This window comes from Lissotriton helveticus, chromosome 8, assembly GCF_964261635.1.
Source record: "Lissotriton helveticus chromosome 8, aLisHel1.1, whole genome shotgun sequence".
NCBI classification, from domain to species: domain Eukaryota; kingdom Metazoa; phylum Chordata; class Amphibia; order Caudata; family Salamandridae; genus Lissotriton; species Lissotriton helveticus.
Window position 1 is genome coordinate 923,198,541 of NC_136069.1, and position 27,923 is coordinate 923,226,463.

The 27,923-nt window shown below is 43.4% G+C and overlaps 1 protein-coding gene across 11 annotated transcripts in view; it reads left to right on the plus strand.

The window, feature by feature from the left end:
• The window catches only part of LOC144773009 (uncharacterized), a 631,039-nt gene extending 603,958 nt beyond the window's left edge, over positions 1-27,081 (plus strand). For 10 of the 11 annotated variants that reach the window (XR_013599896.1, XR_013599898.1, XR_013599900.1 and 7 more), the window contains one exon: positions 26,404-27,081. Coding sequence is in view for 4 of the 11 variants with exons in the window: in XM_078657755.1 (XP_078513881.1) it covers positions 26,404-26,529 (126 nt within the window). In the remaining 7 variants the exon portion in view is untranslated. The remainder of the gene's footprint in view (positions 1-26,403) is intronic. The other variant, XR_013599902.1, reaches the window with a different exon arrangement.
• The last annotated feature ends 842 nt before the right edge of the window (positions 27,082-27,923 follow it).

The following is a 27,923-nucleotide window of genomic DNA, read 5'->3' on the forward strand; positions in this document are numbered from 1 at the left end:
GGAAGTACTATCAGAGCACTGAAAGAAAGAATTTCCGAGCACATGAGAGCCATACAAAAGCAAGATCCGAAATACCCAGTGGCCTTACATGTGGCCACATGCCAAACTGACACAGAGGATTTCTCAGTATCTTTCTTTGGAATTGAGACTGTACCCATGCATGTAAGAGGTGGCAATAGAGAGTTGTCACTCCGACGAAAAGAAGCGACTTGGATTATGCGTCTTCAAAGTATTGAACATGGTTTAAATTATGACCCTGAGATGCAATTCTTTCTAGGAAACTAAGAACTGTGTTAATCATATAGCTTTATGGTTTTTTCATCCAATGTGCTCGTTTGATCTAGCACTGTAGTTAGCCAGGTCTGACAAATAATTTTTAACGAGATGAGACTTTTGAGTAGAGTGTTATTTACTAAATCAAGTTAATTTTCCTTCTCAAACCATGTCTCGAATTGTTTCTATACAGAATGTACAATCATCTGTGTTCTAAGGTCAGCAATACACTTACTGAATAATATACCGCAACTCCCCAGAATTTAGATACAAAGTGAATATTAGGTAGTAATCCTAAAAGGTGGAATTACACAAATTGACCATAATATCTATGACCCCAGATTCTTTGAATCTATCCGGATGTCTGACATCAGAAATCAACCTTATCATGATATATATATAGGCTCTATACCTGACATACATGTCGCGTATGAGCGCATTCCGGTACAGAATTAATCACAGACATTAATCTCTCCAACCTAATTGCTCTTAATATCGGATAAAGAAAGCGAATAATTTGACATATATTAATCTTACAAACTAATTGCTCTTAATATCGGCTAAAGAAACCGAATAATTTGACATATATCAATTTCACTAACTAATTGCTCTTAATATCTTCTTAGGAAACCGAATAATCGACCACATATTGAATTTGAAGTTACCCACTTCAAAGATGCGAACTCCTGAAAAAAACGAGGGTAAACGATATAATTTCACATAACTTGTGACTTTCGACTAACATTTGACATACAGGTGTTTGTCTATAGTATTTCTTCCTAATCTGGCCGGTGAATCGACAGACTCCAAGTCTGTTGACGGTCTAGTCGTTTCCAGCATAGGAAGGACCTCACCGGTACATATTCCGGCTGGGTATCCGGTCACGTGACCGTCCTTGGAAAACGGCGCCGGGAAACACAAGAGGGAGTTCTACAAAGAGGAGGTAAGCTAGTTCTGTGCTCCGCTTTGTTTTAACAACAAACACCGGACGCTTATCGCCACGGCCTAACAGATCCTCTCCAATACATTCTTCTGTTTCCTTCCTCATTACTTGTCCTTTTAGGTGTACCCGCCTTGCCTCTTATTAAAACAGCGTTGCGACCACAGAGCAACCTGTTTTTTCTCTCCTCCCGGTTGAAACAACACTTTATTGATAATGAGGTAGGTTCCTCTTATAGTTTTTACGGTTCCTTTGGTCGGAAAGTAGACTATCAAAAAAATGAGCCTTTTTAATTATACCTGAATTCCATTATATTCCCTGCAGACTCATCAGGTCTCGCGAAGGTTCCTCAATACATATAGTGCTGTGAAAGTCAGGAAACATGACTACATATTACGGCTAAACCGATGTGTTTACGCCCCTCACCCATGAGGGTGAGTTTAATTATTATTTTATTATCTTTTACGTTGTTTTTTTCCACCGTTCATTAATATTATTTTTCTATCCCCGAAGCCTGGGTTTTATATGCCGATGCTGCCTCTCTTCTGGAATTTTCTACCCTTATGGACCTCTCTTGTGAAGAGTATTACTAATTTTCTCATAGAGTCTGTATATGCTTTGGTTTTGAGACTCGCTATAATGTAGACAAAATAGAAAGTAGATCCACTGATTAATACATTTATAACAATCGAAAACACGAATTTAGCCCACATTTGGAGGCCATACTAAAGACTGGTGGTAAACAATAAGAAATATATGACTATCTTGTAGACTGAGATAGAGATAGCTACGAAAAGAATAGGTTTTTTACCCCCCAAAAGATAAGTCAACTATAAGAATACAAATGCAGTAATACTCTCAGACAGATATAAACCTTCTAAATATGTCGCCGAAAGTTTATCCCTAAATGTCATCAGAATTTTTAGTATACACTATATTAGTCACTTGGGATTTCGAATTCTTTCTATACACTCCACTTTCTTTTCACGTCACCAGTATTACTTCTTACGGCCATAAGTTGTCTTTTGTCTACAGATCGTACCAAGAAGTCAGATAGAACTCAAGTTCACGAATGTCACTAAACCAATGTTCTCGATGCACTTTGCCACATAGGCACATAATGGCATGCTTTTTCCACAACGGGTGACACCTTCAAGTCACCTTCTTATACAATTGCAGCACAAACATGATCACAAATGTAATCCTTATGTTTCTATTCAGCCCTGAAGATTCGCAGTCTGTTTCCCTGCGATGAAACACGTGTTGGCCCATATGTAGGAACAATAAACCGAATTATCACACCAACAACGGAACGCATTGAAAACCTCAATTTTGTCAAAACTTGTTCACTGAATGTTGAAAGTGTCTACTGATTTTGGTGGTGCTCTAATGTTTGTTTGACTGACAATACTAAAAACCGTATAATCATATATCCATTTGTATAGTGCAGGGGCATTGTTGTTTTTTCATCTCTTAGCTTGCTGTTTCTCACTCAGAGTAGCTCCATATCCGGTCCTTTCCATCCTATGTATGCAAGTGTCTCATCTTCCGGGGTAGTTTCATAAGAAATATCTTACTTAATCATGTCGACTATACCCTTAACTAGAGCACTATTCTTAGGATTGTCTTTTACAGAACGTAGGGGGTGGACTTCACGTGCGTAGATGAATATTGTTCTGTATGCCCACACAGAACCATTATGGCTGAAAGGCAGGACCAGATAAGGGATACCTTTATCCGTTGTGTGAGGCATAAGACCACACACCCAGCAGTTAGTCGTGTTCATTACAAGTTGGTGTTGGTGCAAGAGCTGAACAAAGGAGTTATTAATAAACTCTAATCTCCTAGCTGATTCATGTTCAGGAAGGGGTTGAAAAGAATGAGAGGAAACAGTAGAAAGAGGAGGTATAGGCGATGTAGTGGGTGCAAATGTTACTCGAAAAGAGAATAGAACATATCCTATCAAAAATATCATAACACTCAATAACATGAAAATGCACAATATCAAAAAGCTTTTCTTTGTCATCATTTTACACATTCTGTTTTTAAAGTTCGTTTCCTTGGCAGGTCTCTCCATCTCAAAAAACTCCACCCTCTATACAATGCTGCCCGCGATGGGAGGTTGTTTCTGCTAAGGAATGCTTCTGTCAGTCTAGGGCAACTCCCTTAGACCAACCAGAACTGTTGACCTAACGTCGTCAGCTGCACCCCAAAGACTTTGGGCAATCGCGGCCCTAGCAGCGGAACCCGGATGGCGGTTCGAAAAACCAAAATAAACAAGTTTCTCAGATGGGAGAGCTGCACTTTCAAAAATAGTTCTTAGAAAAGACAATTTTTATTTATTTGTCCATAGTTCTCGGCCTCAGATTGTATCTTTGCTTTTCAGGTATGGTGTGATCTCGGAAAAGGAGTTCAGGTTCTGTGGTGTCCAATTGAACTGACGGTGATACAGCTGGTTGCAAAATATTGTCGCTCTCTTGTTCAGTAAGTGTTCCTTTTACACGTGCATCACTGAAAGGCAGAAAACGAGGCACAGTTTCAGTCTCTGAGTCAGCGACACCCTCCTGGACCCACCGGTCGTACGGCAGAGGCAAAGGTACCCTCTTGCAGTGTACGCCGTGGATCCAGTGCTTTTTCCCTTCCACTCGGACAGCTGATCTTGTGGAAAGAAGGACGAGGTGCGGTCCGGTCCACCTGGGCTGGTCGTTCTTGGTTCGCTGGAAGTTCTTGACCAGCACCCAGGATCCAGGGTCGATGGGATGACCTGGAGTTTCAGAGACCGGAGGCAGGGTGTCATGGACCTGTTGGTGTAAAATACGCAATTTAGCCGTCAATTCGTACAAATAGTCAAGCAAAACAGGGTGTTCGATTTCACTGAACTTTGTGGGCCTTGGCACTCCCCATATGTTGGCCGGGCGGCCGAAAACAATTTCATATGGACTAAGTCCCACTCGCGAATGCACAGTCATTCTGGTGGATAGGAGTGCTAAGGGTAGAGCATCAGGCTATTTAAGACCAGTGCTCGCTTGAATCTTGGCCAGTTTAAGTTTTAACGTGCCATTGTAGCATTCTACTAGTCCAGCTGATTGGGGGTGATTTGCAGCGTGAAACTTCTGTTGGATTCCTAGCCCTTCACATACTTTCTTCATCACTCGACCTACAAATTCACTCCCATTGTCACTCCAGACCATTCTCGGCATTCCAAATCTGGGGAAGAACTCTTTCACAAGGGCTTTCGCTGTGGATAAGGCGGTATTGTCCTTTAGGGGATATGCTTCTACCCATCTTGAAAAGGCACAAACAACAACGAGTACGTATTTCGAATTGTTGCACCTCTCCATGTGGATGAAATCTAGTTGCAAAACCTCGAACGGATACGTAGGAGGCGCAAAATGACCAGCTGGAGTTGGAGTTCCCCTACCAGGATTGTATTTCAGACACACCATGCAATTCTTGACAACATTCTCTGCACACTGGAGCCAACAACTTACAAATCCCTTTCACACTGATGTGAGCCATTCCATGGGCCATTGTAACCACTGCAAGCACATATGCATCGGGTAACAACCATCTCTGATGTTCTGACAATTCAATCCAACAATATTTGCATCCATTCTACCCGTACTTTCTCTCCACATGTTCAACTCTTTCTCTGTAGCCTCAGCTTGAATCAATTTCACACTCTCTATCGTGTTTTCACACATTCCAACATCACCAACCCATCTTGCTGGGCCTGCAACATACATTCGGCTCATCACATTCCTTGCTGTTTCTTTTGCTATTTCATCAGCAAATGCATTACCACGACCAACATCATCAGTCACCTTCTTGTGTGCACTACATTTCACAATCGCAACTTGCAGGGGCAAGGTCAGTGACTCAAGTAACTCATTCACCAACTGACCATGCTGAATCTTAGCTCCATGCGAAGTCAGGAACCCACGTTCCTTCCACAATCGTCCAAAACTGTGTGCCACACCAAATGCATACTGGCTGTCGGTGTAGATGTTCACTTTCATTCCTTTCGACAACACACATGCTCTCGTGAGTGCAATCAATTCTGCTGCTTGAGCTGAATTATGTGGGATACGTGCAGTTTCAACAATCGTATGCAAAGTCGTGACAGCATATGCTGCAGTCGTGTCACCATTCAGAAGCTTGAAACATGAACCATCCACCCATAATGTACCATCACACTCAGCAAGAGGAGTATCTTGGAGATCTATTCTCCCTTTCGTTTCTTCTTCTGTTCTAAGAAAACAATCATGCTGTTCTGAAGCATCTAATTCCTCTACAATCGGCAACAACGTAGCTGGGTTGAGAGTGTTGCATCTTTTTATGTGCACATGACTCGCTAACAATGTCAACTCGTAACCTGACAACCGAGCACTAGTTAAGTGCTGTGTCTTGGTTCTGTTTAACAACGTGTCTACTGCATGTGGAACCATCACGACTAACGTGTTATTCATCACTAGACCAGCAGACTGTCGAATTGAAACAGCTGCTGACGCTGTTGCTCTTAAACAACTCGGCAATGCTTTAGCTACCGGATCCAAAGTTGATGAAAAATATGCACATGGACGCTGCTTGTCTCCAAACAACTGTGTCAACACTGACAATGCACAACCTTCTTTCTCATGGACATACAATGTAAAGGGCTTACTGTAGTTGGGGGTACCCAACACAGGAGCCGAACATAATGCTGTGCGCAATTCAGAAAAACTTTTCTGACACTCTTCAGACCATGGAACGGGATTCGGTGTATCTTTTCATGTTAATGCCACCAAAGGTTTGGCCAATAACGAAAAATTCGGTATCCATTGTCTGCAATATGATGTAATGCCCATGAAAGCACGCACTTCTCTCTGTGTTCTTGGCACACTCAATTTCGCTATTGCCTGAATTCTTTCTGGGGTCAGTTTCCTTCCCTCCTTCGATAAGAGATGACCTAAGTAGGTCACTTCTTGTCGACAATATTGCAATTTGGAAAGTGACACTTTGTGATGCAGCTCACACAGATGACGCAACAATGACAACGTAGCTTCTTTACATATTTCCTCAGTATCTGCAGCGACAAGTAAATCATCGACGTACTGAACAAGTGTGGCACCTTCAGGTAAAACAATCGTATCAAGCTGTGTCTTTAGAGCTTGACTATATATTGATGGACTTTCACAGTAGCCCTGGGGAGCGCGTTTAAAGCGGAAGCTTCGTCCTCCTAAACTGAAGCCAAAAATATCCCTACTCTCCTCGGCAATGGGGATGCTGAAGAAAGCATTCTTCAGGTCAATCACTGAAAACCAAGTTGCAGAAGCTGGAATGATAGTCAATAGGGCAGTGATATCAGGGACAACTGGAAATTGTGGCACAACTATTTTATTGACCTCTATAAGATCAATCACAAATCTGTACACAGGTGGCTGAGAAGGATCAGTACGCTTCAAAACAGGCAGAACAGGACTATTGCAAACGTTGCCTCTTGTCTCTTCAATCACATCTTTTTCAATCAGATCGTAAACGATCGCTAGCAAAGCTTTTTCACCTTCACTAGAGATTTTGTATTGGGGAATTCGTGGCATTTTAACATTCGCTTTCAATGTCACAACATATGGCGGTATTTCCAAAAGACCCACATCATTAGGACCAGTAGCCCAAAGAATATCAGGAAGAAACGACAATTCTGTCGGGAGTTTGTCCTTCGACAAATACATTGAGGAAACCACTTTCTTACCTAGTGTAAGTTGTACTCCTGAAGGAGAACAGTACAAAGTTGCATACAATCTTTTCAACAGATCCAATCCCAACAAGTTTTCACCACAACCTGTTGTCAGAATAAGGGGTGCTTCTAATTCACAAGGACCAACAGAAAGGGACATAGGACTAGAAATCGGGTTCCTAACCGGGGCGCCAAAAAAACCTACAGAAACATTCATTTTGCCAGACAAAGGTGCGCCAGGGAGTTTTGAGTGCATAATAGAACTCTTTGTAGCACCAGTATCCAACAGAAAAGGTTCTGACACACCTGATGTAATCACCTCAACGTATGGTCCACTCTGATCTACTGGACCTGAAACAACTCCCTCTCTTTGTCTATGGCTGTCCTAGCAATCATTACCTTCCATATGCTCATCTTCTGCATAGTAATCATCAGCATAGTACTGAGCTGTCCTACCAGACGCGTTATTCTGCTGATCAAAACTATTCATAGAATTTTGAGACGGAAGGGGACGTGCATTCTGAGGGACGTTTCCACGTCCTCTACCTCTAGGCGCTTGCTGAGCACCTCGGACCCGTGCACCCGGGACACCATTTCCACGCTGTAACAGAATAGGGCAACTATACTTAAAATGACCCTCTTCCTTACAATATGAACACTGGTTGGGACCTACAGGGACACGTGGCTGAGTATACTCGACTCTTTGCCTTTGAAACTGTTGAGGTTGCTGATAATTATTCAGATAGTTACTCTGACCACCATTATTCTGGCCACCACCACCACGTGGCGGATATGCTTGCTGTAAAAGGACCTTCGTTTTTAACTCTTTCTCATCTTTGTCTCTATTTTCGTAGTACTGTGCAGTAGCTAATATCTGTGCTGAAGAGGAAACAGCCCAAGAACTCTCTGAATCCTTCAACTTCTTACACAACTCTGGAAGCAGATTGTGCACAAATTTATCGACGAACAATCGCTGACCACCTTCTGTGCTCATATCTTGACCACTGAGGTCGACAAAGGTTTCTTTAAACCTGGTGAAGAAATCAGACACCGTTTCATCTTTCTTCTGCTTACACGCAGACAACTTATCCTAATTTACACGTATCGCAGGCATTATAGTTTTCATGTAATCAATGATCCTACCAGGGAGTTCTGCTAATAAAGGTTCAGGTTTAGCGCCACCAACTTGTCGGGCATCTGCAGCAGCAATATTAACCCATGAGTCACCTAACTCCTGATCATGATCTGTATGACGGATCTTTCCCCACAAAGGCTGTGGAACAACATTCCCAAACAACATGTCTATATCCGCTAAATTCATGATACATGAACCTGCAGTCTGTGACAACTCCTTGTAATACCCTGCAGGATTTTTACGGGGATCAGGCAATGTCTGCTTAAGGGCTAAAACTTCAGCTCGCTTCCAAGGAACATGTACCCAAACATGCTGAAAGTGTGCTGGAACAGCTGGGGGGTTATTACCAGGACCAGCCGCTACTTCTTCCTTCCATACTGGAGGAACTTCTCTCATGGGATATTGTCTTCCCTTCTTCTTGACAGAAGAATCAGACTCAAACAACGACTTAGAAATATCTTCAGTCCTAAGCGACAACAACGTCGCAACTGCTTTCTCAATATCTGAACCCACAATTGTGCCTTTTGAAAATTCGAACCGTACATGGCTCAACTCGGGTGGATTAGAGTCCAAATCATTTTCCTCTAAATCTTCACATAGAAAAACGCACATTTTCTCAAAAACGTATCTCTGCTTTGATGCTTCCCACTGATGGAAGACATCCATAACAGACTCTAGATCATATCTTGTCGGGTCAGTCATCCATCTATGTGCCAAATGGTTCAATGTTTCCTTCTCCCTAGAATCAGGCAGTTGACCACGCAACTGTTTATGCTCAGAGACAGGAGCCGGACTTGCCGCTCCAAAGAAAGGATATAAAATACTAGTAACAGTACTAGCCACTCTCTGTCGAACAGAAGGAGAAGTCGATGAAAAGACAAGCGGGAAAGCAGGATGAGTCAAGGCAGATGCAATGGCAGTGTCAGGAGGAATACCAGGAGTGGTAGTCGATACAGTAGTCAAAGTTGTAGGAAGTATAGGAAGAGCAGATGTAAAAGCCGGTGGCCCTTGAGGAGGCTGCACCGGAGGAGCAGGAGCCAGCTGAAGAGTAGCTGGTGGGTGCTGTGGAGGCAATGCAACCACGGGTTGCGCAACTAAAGGTTGCGGAGGTGCTGTAGCATTCTGCGCATAGGGGGGTGGTGAACTCAACAAATGCGACATTAGGGGGTCTTTCTCAAGCTCTTTTGCTGCATCTTGCTGAAGAGGCGGCAAAACTGGATAGCACTTATCAATCACCATTTTACGTTGCCTGTGCAACTGCTCACTCATCTGTTCGTCTTTGTTATCTTTGTACTGCATTGCAGCTTGCATTATCGATATACCCCTTTCTCTCTTATTTTTCTTCGCTAATTTAATTTCCTTCTGTTTGGCCTCCTTACGCCATAGGCGGAAAGAGTCAAAAATTGCCGGCCGGGCTTTCTTCTTGAAGAGTTTAACTTCAAGGTTATCTAGGATTTCCGTATCAAAGCTACCATATTGGGGCCATTTTAAAACACCATCGTTTCTGGTGTATCGGATCCACACTTCATTATATGTGATGGGGCCTACGTCATGTTTTACATACAATTCATAAGTTGGAGTTCCAATCGGAGGAACCGGACACGAGTCCTCCAATCGGGAGTCCCTTTTACTACTACCAAGACAAAACAAATTTCCAAGTCTGCTAAGACCAGGCATCTTTGCTCTCTAGTCTAGCTTCAAACTTCAAAGGATTATCGATTCCGATATTCTCGTGAATACACGAGTCCTTTGGCTTTGGTACTTGCAAGTTCCAAATCAAAGATCCCGAAGGGATACCTAAAACTAAGAACCAACTAAGGACTGGGAGACGCTCCACTTATACTTAACTGAGATATCGATGACGTCACCAGAAGACTCGTCTATCGTTTCGCTCTACCAATAATCAAGGGTCCAAAGCAGGGCGATAGCCAGGGCAGCAGTCCTTCGTAGCCGTCGGGAAGCGGGGAACCTCGCAGCAAAGACTTTCGGACCACGTCGACATGCAGGGGTCGATGAAGTGGTTGGCCTTCCTCCAGAATTTTCACACGAAGCTCCTTACGAACCTCAGGCTTGGACCGGTACTGCTGGAATTGCCCCATGTTGGGCGCCAACTGAGGTACTGGGTTTTTCAGAACCGGTACCGAACCGGTAACCCATTGGTGTCAGGGTACACCCAAAGACCTCGGGTACTTTCCTGCTTAGACCACAGAAACTCTGAGTCTTCTAGGTGAAGTCAAAGATCGAATTTATTGGCTGCAACCAAGTAACAGGCGTCCTAGAAGTACAACAACACGGGGTGTATGTTCTCAGGAGACTGCTCAAACTTACAAAGTCAGGCTTCTCTTTTTATACGAAATATTGTGCTTTAGGCAAACATTCCTTACATTTTAGTATACCATTCACATGTTTCCACTACAAAGGAAAAGCAGAGTCATGATGACAAACCCACATTTCAGTTTGTCCAGCCCATAACAAATTACCCGGCAAGGCCCAACATTTTCATCAGATATCAGTGGACCACCCAATAAAAACGGGCACCTCCTCATCATGAAGCAAGTAAGAGAGCAAAGAGCAGGGACAGGTGTGAGCAAGATTAGGCAGGGTGTGTGTGTGATGAAAAGGTTTATGGCATGTTGTGCCTTGATGCTATCTCGTTCGGCCACTGGGAGAGAAACTGACCGAACAGGTTTGGCCTTGGGCAGTGGAGTCAGCTTGCCCAGGTCACAGAAAAGTCAATTAAGGTGTATGTGTCCTTTGGAATCGAATTTGGCTTAATTCATCTGCCTATGTGAGGGCAACTCACAAAATGACTGCCGTGCACAAAATGAAACCCAAGGGTTCAGAACGAAAATAATGATTTCGGGGTGAAATCGTTACTCGAATATGACGAAAATGCTTGTGCATAGTATACTTGTCATTTTCGGTCTTTTGAAACCAAAATCGTTTTGCTAGGACAAAGTTTATTACACGAGTTCAGAATTTTCAGAACCACACCGTGCAAGTTTCGCCAGGTCCATTACTGCTTTTCTACCCAGATCTAGCAATAATGATCGCATGGGTGTACTTTATGGAGCACTGGTAACCTTACGCAAAAACGAATTTTCTGCTGCGGTTAGAGGATTTAAATTCGGGAACCCCCATAGCTCGGCTCCGTACAAAGCGGAACTTAAGACCTTCATGCCATAAATCTCCAGCACTGGGCTAATCAGTTTGGAGAGGGAAGATTTGAATTTAGCTACAAGGATCCCTGACTGTTGTTTAGGCTTTAATGTGGCCACATCAATTTGGTTCGACCATCGCATATCTGCCTGTAGGGTAACTCCCAAATAAGTAAAGGCGTCAACTTTCTCAAGGGGAGCATTGTTCATGTATACCTTACCCCGGAATGATCTATGTTCATTAAAGGACATAAACTTTGTCTTTGCCGTATTAATTACTATGCCCCGAATAAAACAGAAATCCTCAAACCTACGTAGGGCTTTTTGCAGGCCACTAGGTCTCTTGGAGATAATCAGAGTATCGTCCGCGAACATGTGGATAGGTATATGTTCATCTGCCAGCATAGGGGCATCGGTGGGGATCACTGAGAGGAAATCGGCCATCCCGTTTACGAAGAGTGAGAACAGGGTAGGTGCATGCATGCCTGGCGCACTCCTCTGTCCACGGAAAATGACTCGGTAACCTCACCCTTGGATCCCCACCGGACCCGTGCATGGTTGTCCTCATGTAAGCGGACGATCAGAGATAGCAGTTCGGAAGCCAATCCCATCTCACTCAGGACACACCACAGCCTGCAACGCGGTACCAGGTCAAAGGCTGCCTTCAAGTCCACGAATACCGCGTACAGAGCCCCTTTCCCCAGAACAACTGTCTTTCAGTAGATAGTAATAAAATGGAAGACCTGATTTATGGTGCTTGTGAGGGGTCAAAAACCCGCCTGGAGTGGGGTTAAGATTTGCTTATCTTCTATCCATAACTGGACCTTATGTAGAATCAGCCTTCCCATAATCTTTTGAATAGAGTCTATAAGGCTGATTGGCCTATAATTAGCTGCCACTGATTTATCACCCTTCTTAAAAACTGGAATTATCTCGGCACTCTTCCAAGAAGGCGGGATTGGAGTACCACATGCAATTGCATTTGCTACATGTCTAATATACAGGCGCCAGGATGACTTGTAATTTAAAAAAACATCCGCGGGGATGCTATCAATTCCAGGAGCACGTCCAGGTGTGATAGTGTCTAACGCCGTATCCACCTCCTCTAGTGTAAATGCCCCACTAGAAAAAAATGTTTAAACAAACAGATCAATATTCCGCTCATCATCAAGGGAAGCATACTGAGGTTTAAAGTATTCGACCCATAAGTGGTGGGCAACATTATTCTGCCGGGGTTCTGGGCACCCCCCCTGTCCCATTTGTACTTACACCAAAATAATTTAGGATTTCGAGACTCATATGCTTCCTTAAGCTCCTGCCATCTTGCCTGGTCCCAGAGCTTTTTTGCTTCCTTGACTGCTTTTCTATAGAAGTCCTGTGCCAGCCTTACTCTAACTGGGTCCCTAGAACCTAAAGCTACCACCAGTGCTCTCCATAAGTGCCGACATTTCTTGTTATACCACCCTTCCGGTTTCTTATTCCTGCCTTTCTTATTATTAGCAGGTTTACAGAAGAATAGTTTTAGACAATCAAAAAGTGTAATATGCATCTCAATTATTTGGGACATCGGGGTCTGGCTTTCCTCACTAGTACCCAAGACTTCTAGTACCCTATCTACCTCGTTATTCATGGCTAGCAGTGTTTCCGGGTGTTCTATGACATTGCTCCATTTCAGATTGCGGGTTTTATTGGACGGTACCAGGTCACTGGCCACTGCCTCTTCCCTACTGGGTAGAGCTTCGCCTAGCAACCCAACCATTGTAACGATAAGGGGGTTATGATCACTTTCAACTCGGATAGTAACAACCATATCTTTAAGAAACTGCCACAGGGCTAGACTCACTAACACATAATCAATACGGCTAGACCTGTGGCCGTTGTTAAAAGTGTCAACCCCCATCCTGTCGGACAGTGTACGCCTGTTTGCGGCCCTCATCTGGTAACCTATACACATCCCCTTCATTTAAATGGCCGCCTCTGTCCATTTTTTGATTGGCTCAATCTCGAGGATAGGTATACCCCACTTTGCGTCTTCTCCTTCCATAAGACACTGGTCCTCAAGCCCTAGTGGTTCGAACGTAGTGTTAAAATCCCCCACGACTATCGGACTGATGTTACTCAGCATACCATCCAACAAACACTCAACAGCTGTTACAACTTCTGATCGTCGCCCACCCAAGAGGCCTCTTGCGTAAACATTATAGATATTCAAACTAGGACCCTGCTCTGAAGTAATTCTTATTGCAAGAATGTCAATGTTATTTTCAGTTATTTGGGAAACTTTATACAGTAATGCCTGCCGAATTCAAATCACCAGGCCCCCCACTGGACGGCCTTTCGCTTGCTTTACTGCAGGGACCTGAAAACTAAGATACCCCGGACGATACACCGGATCTACCGCTCATGTCTCTTGAAAGAGACATATGTCATGAGCTTCGATGAAGTCTGACCAATCAGTAAGTGATAATTTAGAACCCAGCCGTGCAATGTTCCAGGATAAAAGTGACACAGTATTGGACCTTTGGGTACATAGTTCCAATATTAAAGGTCAGCCATCCTGACTAGAGGGCGGTCCATGGCTCCTATTCAACCCCATGATCAGTAACAAATCATTGACACCATTTCTAATAGTAGATATTAGATTGCCATCTACAGGGACTTGACCTATGTTCTCTGCACAAGATAAGGCTCTACCGGGCAGGAGATTAATTAAACAAGGTTCAGCGTGTGCCAGGTCACCCAATCTACCACCAAAATTATAAGGGATGTCAACTTGTGGGGCACATGAGGGAACGCAATGGTTGGAGGTGGTTCTTCTAGGCCCGATAATACGTCATACCTATTCCCCGTGCAGATACCGAAACCTCCCCGGTGCCCTTGAGCTGGCCCACTCCCTCCTGCTGGTGCATTCGAAGAGCTCAGGTAATTAACTGGATAAAAGAATGTTAAAGGGAGTGATTTGATTAGGGAATCCATACATTGATGTTCCCATTCACATATGTACTTTGCGGCTCTAATGACCCTAAAATTGATGATAACACTATCACCCTTGGCGGTCTTATGTCTAGGCCCCACACAGTCCACCCTTCTTGCAAATAAACTTTCAGCCGACACCCTAGGGGGTAATGGCCGGTTCACATTGAGCCAGTGGATGGACTTTAAATCTGCATAGTTCTCTCGCTGACCTGGTCTCAATGAGGGAACCCCCGTTAGAATAGACACATATGGAGCAGTTGCCGGGGGGAGATCTATGCAAGGTAAACAATCTAAAGGTGAGTCGTTAGACACCCTGTTGCTACAGCTTGGATTTTGGGGCCATGATTTCAAACCTCCCACCACGTCTCCTTTACTGCTCGGTGGCCGCACTCCATTAGCATCACACGTGCTAGTCTGAGGGATTGGATCACTAGCAATCGTGGTGGAATAACTAATGGGAGCCGCGGCCTTCAATATCTGGGTAGGAGGGTTGCGACTAGGTCTAGCGTCAGAATCACCTACAACAACATCCCCACTCGTAGGGGCCAGATGTAGGTAATTCGTATTTACCGATTCATAAATACCGAATTTTACCGATTCGGTATTTATGAATCGGTAAATATGAAGGAGGGAGATTTAGGTAGATTCGGTAATTGAATAACCGAATCTGTAAAAATCGGTATTTACCGAATCGGTAAATACCGATTCGGTAATGCCCATTGATTCCTATGGGCCTTGAAGCTCATAGGAATCAATGGTCAATAACAAATCGGTATTTACCAATTTGGTAAATACCGATTCCAACATGGGTGCAGGGGGTGTCACTTTGACACCCTCTAGCACCCCAAATACAGGCATGTGTGCCATGTGGCACACAGACATGCCCTAAGGGCATGTCTGTCTGTCACATTTCATAGGTATGCATGCACACATGTGCATGCACACCTGGATTCGGTATTTTACCACCCAATTGGATTGGGTAAAATACCGAATCTGAAAGGCCTTTGGGACTCAGAAGAGTCCCACCTACATCTGCAAGTTACCAAATCGGTAAAAATACCGAATCGGTATTTTACCGATTCGGTAAATTTACCGATTCGGTAAATTTACCGAATCGGTAAAATTGGCCCCCTACATGCCAATTCTTAAATACCGGTCGGTATTTGGGCTCCTACATCTGGCCCTTAGTCCCGCCAACAGACCCAGGCATGCTATTGTCCTTGTCCTTGGCCCTTTCTGATTCTAGGATTGTGAGTCTGTTTTCAATGGTGTCCAGTCTGTTATAGATGGGGATACAGGATCTGTAAAATAGCTGTTCAAGTTTATCCCAAATGTCCTGGCTCCATTCCGATGGAGACTCCATCCTAGATGTCATTACTGGATCCTCCACAGCAACCATCAGAATCAGGCCCTCTGTACTGTTTTTTGATGATGTCAATATTACCTCAGGGCTTTCTAAAACAGCATTTGGCTTCTTGGCTTTAGCTTTTCTCCCCTTATGAACTGCTCCTCCACGTTTCCTTTTGGTAACCCATATTGGTTGCCCTGATTTTGCACCAAGTGTGGATCGAGCCCTTACAATGGTCTCCGGGGGGTCAGACAAGATGCTGCATTCAGAGGAGACATTTCGCACATCAGAAATATTTCCTTGAGTTAAGCTTGGACGATCAGATTCAACTTGTATAAAATGGAGCCCATGGTCCACCCCAGCACCTTCACTTTGGGGAGCATCGAGTCCGGGAAGGGTGGTAGGAGACACCACCCAAGCCAGCCTTCCCATTGAAGACCTTTTGTTGAAAGCAGGGTCTAAGGACAGTCTTTTTTCTGTGAGGTCTATTTCGTGTGCTAGGATTGATGAAGCCCGTACAAGAAATTGATTCAGCGTGCCCATAATTGTGCCAGTAGTTGTCATTTTTCCTCCCTTCACTGCTTTAGAAGACATTATGTCAATACATGTAATGTGCCTTTGGGATCATGTGCCGGTAACAAAACCTTAGTGGGATGGTTTACCGAACTACAAGTCCAAGGAAAGCCCCAAATAATAATTAAGAACTAACCTTTGTGAGTCGATAGTAGAGGGTGGCCCCGTCCTGTCCACGAGCCATTCTCGAACGGGCTCAAACGGGCCCGCCGTTGGCCCGGGCTTGGCCCGGCGCGCGCCCGCGCGCGTCCCGTGTATCGGGAAGTAGGCGTGGTTAAGTAGCAGAGTGAGGAGGGAGGGTAGAGAACTCAGCTGTGAACAGTTCTGTGGCTGCTGGTCCTCGCAGTCCCGGTCCAAGAAGCACAGAGTCCCAGGGCAAAGCAACAAAATCCATACACTACTGCGAGCAGCTCCCGCGGAGCGGGGGCCGCGAGCAGTTAAATGGTGGCGTGAGGAGAGCGGGAAGAGGACTCAGCTGTGAACAGTTCTGGGTCTGCTGGTCCTCGCAGTCCCGGTCCAAGAAGCACAGAGTCCCAGGGCAAAGCAACATAATCCGTACACTGCTGCGAGCGGCAAAAAGCATTTCACTATCACGACCCCTGCTGACTTTGTTGCGGCTCGTACCTTGAGAATCGTACCCCCTGTATGCAAAGCATTTCACCATCACGAGCCCTGCTGACTTTGTCTCGGCTCGTACCTTGAGAATCGTACCTCCTGTACGCAAAGCATTTCGCCATCACGAGCCCTGCTGACTGTCGCGGCTCGTACCTTGAGAATCGTACCTCCCTGTACGCAAAGCATTTCACCATCACGAGCCCTGCTGACGCTTTCCTTACTCACTGGAGTGGGGATAGTAATTTTTACCCCTAAGCTATCCAGCATTTTCCCTACTGTTGCACTCACTGGCGTGGGAATAGTAATTTTTACCCCTACGCTATCCAGAGCTTTCCCTACTCTTTCACTCTTTGGAGTGTGAATAGTAATTGTTACCCCTACGCTATCCAACTCTTTCCTTACTGTTGCACTCACTGGAGTGGGGATAGTCATTTTTACCCCTACGCTACCCAGCACTTTCCCTACTGTTGCACTCACTGCAGTGGGAATAGTAATTTTTACCCCTACGCTATCCAGCGCATTCCCAACTGTTGCACTCTCTGGAGTGGGATTAATCGTTTTTACCCCTACGCTATCCAGCGCTTTCCCTACTGTTGCACTCTTTGGAGTGGGAATTGTAATTTTTACCCATACACTTTCCAACGCTTTCCCTACTGTTGCACTCTTTGGAGTGGGAATACTAATTTGTACCCCTACGCTATCCATCGCTTACCCTAATGTTGGACACACTGGAGTGGGAAAAGTATTTTTTACCACAGCGCTATGCAGCCCTTTCCCTACTGTTGCACTCTCTGGAGTGGGAATAGTAATTTTCACCCCTACGCTATCCAGCGCTTTCCCTACTGTTGCACTCTCTGGAGTGGGAATAGTAATTTATACCCCTAAGCTATCCAACGCTTTCCTTACTGTTGCACTCACTGGAGTGTGATTGGTCATTTTTAACCCTTACTATCCAGCACTTTCCCTACTGTTGCACTCACTGGAGTGGAAATAGTAAATTTTCTTTTTTTTTTTTACTTAAAAAATGTTGTCTTAAGAGTTCATAGAGGGTACTTATACATACAATGGAACAAGAAGGAACAAATCTATTACTTCAGCCTTTACTTTTTCAAAATCACAAGCACAAATGTTAAGAAAGAAGTGTAAAAGTCGACGTTTTGGTCTGTAGGCTTTCGTCAATGAGACCATATTCAGGACTATAATGTTTAAAGTGGTTGACTCCTAGTGGAATATGGAATAAACAATAATTACTACATGTTCTCTTTATATTTATAAAATTTAAAAAAAAAACAATAAATCACCCGTGTAAATATAACAAAATTCTATACATAAACATTTCATTTAAAGCTGAAATCATACTAAATATTTGGAAACTTTCTATCATCATATTCTATTCTGAGACACTCTTCATATCATAACCAGATGTCTCGCTTGTGTGTCTACTAAAGTTCATTCAACATATTCATGTATTGCACAATCAATAAATATCAATTATTGAACCATTTTGTATTTAGTTCGTTAAACCACCTACATCTATTTAACAAACCTTGATTTTTTAAACAAACCTTGATTTTAAACAGATACATAGTTTAATCTGTGGCAGACTCCATCATTGTCCTTCTCTTCTGGTCTTAATAATCTAGGCTATGAACATAAGATTTATATGGGCTCATAGACCTCTATCTCCATATCTCTTGAAGTACAGTATTTTCTTTACTAACGATAAGCATATAATTATGAAGTAGCTATATCCTTCATATAAACATTGTATCTTGGTATGGTAAGATTGGTTTAACTTTACGGATCTCATATTGTGACCATATATTATTTTCTGCTGTAATCGTCTATCGTGGAAATAGTAATTTTTACCCCTACACTATCCAATGCTTTCCCTACTGTTGCACTCACTGGAGTGGGAATAGTAATTTTTACCCGTACGCTATCCAGCGCTTTCCCTACTGTTGCACTCTCTGGAGTGAGATTAATAGTTTTTACCCCTACGTTATCCAGCACTTTCCCTACTGTTGCACTCTATGGAGTGGGAATTGTAATTTTTACCCCAAAGACATCCAGCGCTTTCCCTACTGTTGCACTCACTGGAGTGGGAATAAGAATTTTTACCCCTACACTATCCAGCGCTTTCCCTACTGTTGCACTCTTTGGAGTGGGAATAGTAATTTTTACCCCTACGCTATCCAACGCTTTCCCTACTGTTGCACTCACTGGAGCGGGAAAAGTAATTTTTACAACCACGGTATCCAGCCCTTTCCCTACTGTTGCACTCTCTGGAGTGGGAATAGTAATTTTTACCCCTACGCTATCCAGCGCTTTCCCTACTGTTGCACTCTCTGGAGTGAAAATAGTAATTTTTACCCCTACGCTATCCAGGTCTTTCCCTAAAGTTGCACGCACTGGAGTGGTAATACTATTTTTTACCCCTACGCTATCCAGCGCTTTCCCTACTGTTGCACTCTTTGGAGTGAGAATTGTCATTTTTATCCTTATGCTATCCAGCAATTTACCTTCTGTTGCACTCACTGGAATGGGAATAGTAATTTTTACCCCTACGCTATCCAGCGCTTTCCCTCCTGTTGCACTCCACATAGTGGGTTTAATAATTAGTACCCCTACGCTATCCAGCGCTTTCCCTACTGTTGCACTCTCTGGAGTGGGAATAGTAATTTTTACCCCTACGCTATCCAGAGCTTTCCCTACGGTTTCACTCTCTGGAAAGGGAATAGTAATTTTTACCCCTACACTATCCAACGCTTTCCTTACTGTTGCACTCACTGGAGTGGGGATAGTTATTTTTACCCCTATGCTATCCAGCACTATCTCAACTGTTGCACTCACTGGAGTGGGAATAGTAATATTTACCCCTATGCTATCCAGTGCATTCCCTACTGTTGCACTCTCTGGAGTGGGATTAATAGTTTTTATCCCTACGCTATCCAGCTCTTTCCCTACTGTTGCATTCTATGGAGTGGGAATTGTAATTTTTACCCCTAAGCTATCCAGCGCTTTCCCTAATGTTGCACTCACGGGAGTGGGAATAGTAATTTTTACCCATACATTATCCAATGCTTTCCCTACTGTTGCACTCTTTGGAGTGCGAATACTAATTTTTACCCCTACGCTATCCATCGCTTACCCTAATGTTGGACACACTGGAGTGGGAAAAGTAGTTTTTTACCACAGCGCTATCCAGCCCTTTCCCTACTGTTGCACTCTCTGGAGTAGGAATAGTAATGTTTACCCCTACGCTATCCAGAGCTTTCCCTACGCTTTCACTCTCTGCAGTGGGAATAGTAATTTTTACCCCTACGCTATCCAATGCTTTCCTTACTGTTGCACTCACTGGAGTGGGGATAGTCATTTTTACCCCTACGCTATCCAGCTCTTTCGCTACTGTTGCACTCACTGGAGTGGGAATGGTAATATTTACCCTTACGCTATCCAGCGCATTCCCTACTGTTGCACTTTCTGGAGTGGGATTAATAGTTTTTACCCCTACGCTATCCAGCACTTTCCCTACTGTTGCACTCTATGGAGTGGGAATTGTAATTTTTTCCCCTAAGCTATCCAGCGCTTTCCCTACTGTTGCACTCACGGGAGTTGGAATAGTAATTTTTACCCATACACTATCCAACGCTTTCCCTACTGTTGCACTCTTTGGAGTGGGAATACTAATTTTTACCCCTACGCTATCCATCGCTTACCCTAATGTTGGACACACTGGAGTGGGAAAAGTATTTTTTACCACAGCGCTATCCAGCTCTTTCCCTACTGTTGCACTCTCTAGAGTGGGAATAGTAATTTTTACCCCTAGGCTATCCAGCGCTTTCCCTACTGTTGCACTCTCTGGAGTGGGAATAGTAATTTATTTTTACCCCTAAGCTATCCAACGCTTTCCTTACTGTTGCACTCACTGGAGTGGGGATAGTCATTGTTAACCCTAACTATCCAGCACTTTCCCTACTGTTGCACTCATTGGAGTGGAAATAGTAATTTTTACCCCTACACTATCCAACGCTTTCCCTACTGTTGCACTCACTGGAGTGGGAATAGTAATTTTTACCCCTACGCTATCCAGCGCTTTCCCTACTGTTGCACTCTATGGAGTGGGATTTGCAATTTTTACCCCTAAGCTATCCAGCGCTTTCACAACTGTTGCACTCACTAAAGTGGGAATAGTAATTTTTACCCCTAAGCTATCCAACGCTTTCCCTACTGTTGCACTCACTGGAGCGGGGATAGTCATTTTTTAACCCTAACTATCCAGCACGTTCCCTATTGTTGCACTCATTGGAGTGGAAATAGTAATTTTTACCCCTACACTATCCAACGCTTTCCCTACTGTTGCACTCACTGGAGTAGGAATAGTAAGTTTTACCCCTACGCTATCCAGCACTTTCCCTACTGTTGCACTTTCTGAAGTGAGATTAATAGTTTTTACCCCTACGTTATCCAGCACTTTCCCTACTGATGCACTCTATGGAGTGGGAATTGTAATTTTTGCCCCTAAGACATCCAGCGCTTTCCCTACTGTTGCACACGCTGGAGTGGGATTAGTAATTTCTACCCCTACGGTATCCAACGCTTTCCCTACTGTTGCACTCACTGGAGCGGGAAAAGTAATTTTTACAACTACACTATCCAGCCCTTTCCCTACTGTTGCACTCTGGAGTGGGAATAGTAATTTTTACCCCTATGCTATCCAGCGCTTTCCCTACTGTTGCACTCTCTGGAGTGGAAATAGTAATTTTTACCACTACGCTATCCAGCACTTTCCCTACTGTTGCACTCACTGGAGTGGGAATACTATTTTTTACCACTACGCCATCCAGCGCTTTCCCTACTGTTGCACTCTCTGAAGTGAGAATTGTCATTTTTATCCCTATGCTATCCAGCGATTTACCTTCTGTTGCACTCACTGGAGTGGGAATAGTAATTTTTACCCCTACACTATCCAGCGCTTTCCCTACTGTTGCACTCCCCGGAGTGGGATTAATAATTTGTACCCCTACGCTATCCAGCGCTTTCCCTACTGTTGCACTCTCTGGAGTGGGAATTGTAATTTTACCCCTAAGTTATCCAGCACTTTCCCTACTGTTGCACTCACTGGAGTGGGAATAGTAATTTTTACCGCTACGCTCTCCAGCGGTTTCCCTACTGTTGCACTCTTTGGAGTGGGAATAGTAATTTTTACCCCTACGCTATCCAGCGCTTTCCCTACTGTTGCACTCTTTGGAGTGCGAATAGTAATGTCTACCCCTACACTATCCAACGCTTTCCTACTGTTGCACTCACTGGAGCGGGAATAGTAATTTTTACCCCTACGCTATCCAGCCCTTTCCATACTGTTGCACTCTCTGGAGTGGGAATAGTAATTTTTACCCCTACGCCAACCAGCGCTTTCCCTACTGTTGCATTCCTCACTGGAATGGGAATAGTAATTTGTATCACTATGCTATCCAGCGCTTTCCCTACTGTTGCACTCCCTGGAGTAAGAATTGTAATTTGAATCCCTACGCTATTCAGCGCTTTCCCTACTGTTGCACTCACTGGAGTGGGGATAGTAAGTTTTTACCCCTATGCTTTCCAACGCTTTCCCGAATGTTGCACTCACTGGAGTGGGAATAGTAAGTTTTTACCCCTATGCTATCCAGCGCTTTCCCTACTGTTGCACTCTCTGGAGTGGGATTAATAGCTTTTTACCCCTACACTATCCAGCGCTTTCCCTACTGTTGCACTCACTGGAGTGGGAATAGTAACTTTTTTGCCTACACTATCCAGCACTTTCCCTACTGTTGCACTCTTTGGAGTGGGAATAGTAACTTTTTACCCCAATGCTATCCAACACTTTCCCTACTCTTGCACTCACTGGAGTGGGAAAAGTAATTTTTACCACTACGCTATCCAGCCCTTTCCCTACTGTTATGCTCTCTGGAGTGCGAATAGTAATTTTTACATCTACACTATACAGCGCTTTCCCTACTGTTGCACTCCCTGGAGTGGAAATAGTAATTTTTGCCCCTACGCTATCCAGCACTTTCCCTACTGTTGCTCTCACTGGAATGGGAATAGTAATTCTTACCCCTACGCTATCCAGCGCTTTCCCTACTGTTGCACTCTCTGGAGTGAGAATTGTCATTATTATGGCTATGCTATCCAGCGCTTTCTCTCATGTTTCACTCACTGGAGTGGGAATAGTAATTTTTACCCCTACTCTATCCAGCCCTTTCCCTCCTGTTGCACTCCCCGAAATGGGATTAATAATTTGTAGCCCTACGCTATCCAGCGCTTTCCCTATTGTTGCACTCTCTGGTGTGGGAATTGTAATTTTTACCCCTAAGCTATCCAGCGCTTTCCCTCCTGTTGCACTCACTTGAGTGGGAATAGTCATTTTTACCCTTACGCTATCCAGCGGTGTCACTCCTGTTGCACTCACTGGAGTGGGAATAGTCATTTTTACCCCTACGCTATCCAGTGCTTTCCCTACTGTTGCACTCTCTGGAGTGAAATTAATAGTTTTTACCCCTACGTTATCCAGCACTTTCCCTACTGTTGCACTCTATGGAGTGAGAATTGTAATTTTTAGCCCTAAGACATCCAGCGCTTTCCCTACTGTTGCACTCACTGGAGTGGGAATAGTAATTTTTACCCCTACACTATCCAGCGCTTCCCCTACTATTGCACTCTTTGGAGTGGGAATAGTCATTTTTACCCTATGCTATCCAACACCTTCCCTACTATTGCACTCTTTGGAGTGGGAATAGTAATTTTTACCCCTACGCTATCCAGCGCTTTCCCTACTGTTGCACTCTTTGGAGTGGGAATAGTAATTTTTACCCCTACGCTATCCAGCTCTTTCCCTACTTTTGCACTCTCTGGAGTGGGAATAGTAATTTTTAGCCCTGTCCTAACCAGCTCTTTCCCTACTGTTGCACTCTCTGGTGTTGAAATAGTAATTTTTACCCTTATGCTATCCAGCAGTTTCCCTACTGTTGCATTCCTCACTGGATTGGGAATAGTAATTTTTACCCCTTTGCTATCCAGCGCTTTCCCTACTGTTGCACTCTCTGGAGTAAGAATTGTAATTTTTATCCCTACGCTATCCAGCGCTTTCCCTACTATTGCACTCACTGGAGTGGGGATAGTAATTTTTACCCCTACGCTATCCAGCGCTTTCTCTACTGTTGCACTCACTGGAGTGGGAATAGTAATTTTTACCCCTACACTATCCAGCGCTTTTCCTACTGATGCACTCTTTGGTGTGGGAATAGTAATTTTTTCCCCTACGCTATCCAACCCTTTCCCTATTGTTGCACTCACTGGAGCGGGAATAGTAATTTTTACCAACGCTATCCAGCCCTTTCCCTACTGTTGCACTCCCTGGAGTGTTAATAGTATTTTTACCCCTACTCTATCCAGGGCTTATCCCTTCTATTGCACTCTCTGGAGTGGAAATAGTAATTTTTACCCCTACTCTATCGAGCACTTTCCCTACTGTTGCACTCACTGGAGTGGGAATAGTCATTATTACCCCTACGCTATCCAGCGCTTTCCCTACTGTTGTACTATGTGGAGTAAGTATATATATTAATTTATATGTATATGTTTAATTTATATTAACATTAAGGGGTCTAATAGGATGGCGGGCAGACTTTTGTCCATCCGCCACCCTAGCGGTGGCATCCCGCATCCACAACATTGTGGGGGCAGTTTTCACACCACCGCCCGCCACAATGCTGTGGATGGACCTCGTGCAGCGGCATGCACAAGGTGACAGGTACCGCCCGGTGCCTGCCACCTTGTCCACGCCAATGTAGGAGGGTATCATAGGTACACCCATGTGCGCCCCCCACGCCCCCAACACTAAGGGGGCCCGCAACGGGTCCTAACCTGCAGAATCCTCATGCCTTTCCATGGCGGCAACGCCGCTATGGAAAGGCACATCTCCGCATGCATTTTAATATGGATGATGGTATTTTGCAGACACCACCACCACATTGAGCCTTGTCGACGGGCAGAATGGTGGGTGGGCGGTGAGAAATGGCGGGCGGACCGCCACCGCCATATGGACGGAGGCAATACGCCCGCTATTCTAATAGATCCCTAAATGTCTTATTATTTTGAAATACCTTTGAATATTTTTAACTATATTTATTTTAATTATATGTATTATTTACTTAATTTTACATTATTATTAAAACATTTAAAATAACTTTATTTTTAACTTTGATATTTTTGACAACTATATATTTTTTTTGATATTTTTGTACTTACCTTTATGTAGATTGGACTTCGATATTTTTGACTTCTATATTTCTGTGTAGATATTCTTGCAGGTCGATTTTCTGTCCGTCGACATTCTGTCATACATTCTTTGCAAAAGACCTGATTCTTTTAGGATATACGGCTTTTGGTTTACAGAGGAAACTCGATGATTTAGAATTATATTGTAAAAAAATACGGTTGAAAATAAATCTTGAGAAAACAAAGATTATGATCTTCTGGAAAAAAGTAAGCAACTTTAAAAGGCAACTTGGTGCTATGCAGATCGAATCAGTGACCCAATATAAATATTTACAGCCTTTTCTGGTATCCTTTGGTGGGAAGCCCACATGAAAAATGTAAAGTCAAGGGTTTTGTTACAGACTTAATCTCATGTTAAATGTAATCACATGTATAGTAGATTTTTATTGGTTCCGCTTATGAAAGCGTGTGGCAGGAAAATCCCTCCTTTATCCTTGTATGGAGCTGAGTTTCCATGCTCGACCCATAATATATCTGGGAATGAGTTAGAAATGTAGCCTTAAAAAGGATACTGAGTCTACCCAAGGGGTCCATGATTCAAGGTATCCGGGAGAAATGTCACCTAACATCACGGTACATTAAGGCAGAAATCCACCTCTTAAGGTTCCTTTATAAGCTGTCTGCAAAAATATCAAACCCATGCTGGGTGACAGTCTGCTATTTAAAGGAAATAGGCTACTGATGCGGTCAGTAGAGTTGATGAGATGAAATTCATGCACAGCTCTTTGGGTATAATACAAATCCGTTTCCCAATAAACGTATCCTGAAAGAATCAACTCTACAAGTTTCCTATAGGCAAGATATGAAGTACTAATCAGAAAAGGCATCTATTAGCTTTACATTGAATACACTAGGGCATACAGATAATTTTCCATATCCTCCCAGCTTATCAGACATCAAGGAACTTTGAGAAATCCTCAAAGTATGGCTTGAATGTAACCCAATTTTCGTCGGAGCAGAATGGCATCACAATTAGCAGGGTAAAAATGGTGTGCTAATGCTCCCTAAATGTGAGTTGTTCAATATGTCATTATCTTATCAATTGTGTGTTTTTGTTTTTAAATCTGCTTGTATTGTTTTTAAAACCTTTAATCCTAAAATATCAAGCACAGTCTAGATGTAAAGTAATAGCACTATTGGCTAATATGTATTTCTACGATGTTGCAGTAGGTTTATTGAGTTTTCAACTTTGCATCAAATGTGGAAGTATAGCTGACAGGAATTTGTAAACTGAAATTTTGTTTATTTTATTCAATGCAATGGTTTTAAGCTTTTATTGTTTTTTATTGGTTTTAACATGTTTTATTGACATTTTCCATTATAACCTAACTTGTTGTCTTTGTTACCCAGATAGAATGGTGCTCTAGAAGGAAGTCAGGAATCCACTACAGCTCAGTGGCCATGTTCCCAATAAGAATTAAGGAAACTTCGTTGGCAGAGCCACTGGCCAAAGCAGGAAGAAGTTTGGGATCCTGATTTGCAAGCAATATAAGCAAAGCTGTGGCAAAACTAAACCATATGTAAGGTTTTACTGATCGGAAAGGCAAAACCTGTCAGTAAAGTGATAAAAGCAATATGACTGCTACTCTGGCTGATGAAGCAGAATGGCTGATGATCCTGATCTCAGGATTGGGCCTTGTATTTGACATAGGATGGATTTTCTGAGAAATGAAAATAAAGGCAAGAATACTACTAGGTAATGCAGAGAGTGCCATAATTCAGCGAAGATCCTTCTCTGCTAGGCTGAAAAGGCTGAAAGCAGAACTGAACTGGGAGAAATGATGATTCCAAATGAAAGATTGAAGGATTAGAGATTTACAAAGAGCTACAAATTTCAGGGGCCAAAGTTCAGGGGTTCACTGACAAAATATTGGCTGTGAAATAATATCCCCATACCAAAATATTGTGATAAAAATATTGATGTCAAAAATATTGTCACCCTATACTTATAATGATACGTACAAACATATCGAATAAAAGTATTGCTGTGATTGATATTGCTGCATTAAATATTGTTTTTCAAGTATATATCAATTTAATTATTAGATGTATCATATATCATAAACTTTATTTCGATTTAAAATCACAAAAGTTTGTAACATAAAAGATATAATGGCCATCAAAACAATACATCATCTTAGCAAATCCAGAGACTTGTAGAACATCGTTATAAAGTATGGTATTTAGTTAAAACAATAACTAGAGTATAAAAGCTATAAAACATAACCAATTATTACAGCCCAAGTCAGACATGAAAAGTTAGTTGATTTACAAGAGCATCTGAGCTATAGAGGATGCATCATAATTGTTAAGAGATAACATGATCATGAAGAGTGAAATGTCGGCCTAAAAACTCTTGGTAGACCAGCGAATAGACCAAACCCAGCACAGAAATTTGGCAATTGCAATAACAGTTCGGTCTTCAAGTGATGTTTTAAGTATTCTGAAAGCCTCCCTACTAGACCTTGTGCCCAAACTATCGTAGATGGGTTTTAACCATCGCAGGGGCGGCTCTAGGGTCATGGTGGCCCTGGGCAGGGAGCGTAGGTAGGGGGCCCCGGAAGAGGGGGTCCGGGCAGGACGGAGCGCGGAGGCCAGTAAAGAGGTGGGGGGGGGTCAGGGTGTTTAGAAGTGGAACAGAGCCTGAGGCCGCCAAATCGCTGCCAGGGGCCGCCACGCAACTATGTATCCATCTTCAGTGGATAATTATATTAATGATATATATTGGCATGGTGGCCCCTGGGGTTTGGTGGCCCTGTGCAGGTGCACAGCTTGCACATGCCTAAGGCCGGCCCTGACCATCGACGTCTAGGTTTGTTATAAGCTGGGCAACAGAAAAAAAATATGTTCGAGCGATTCAGACCAATCGG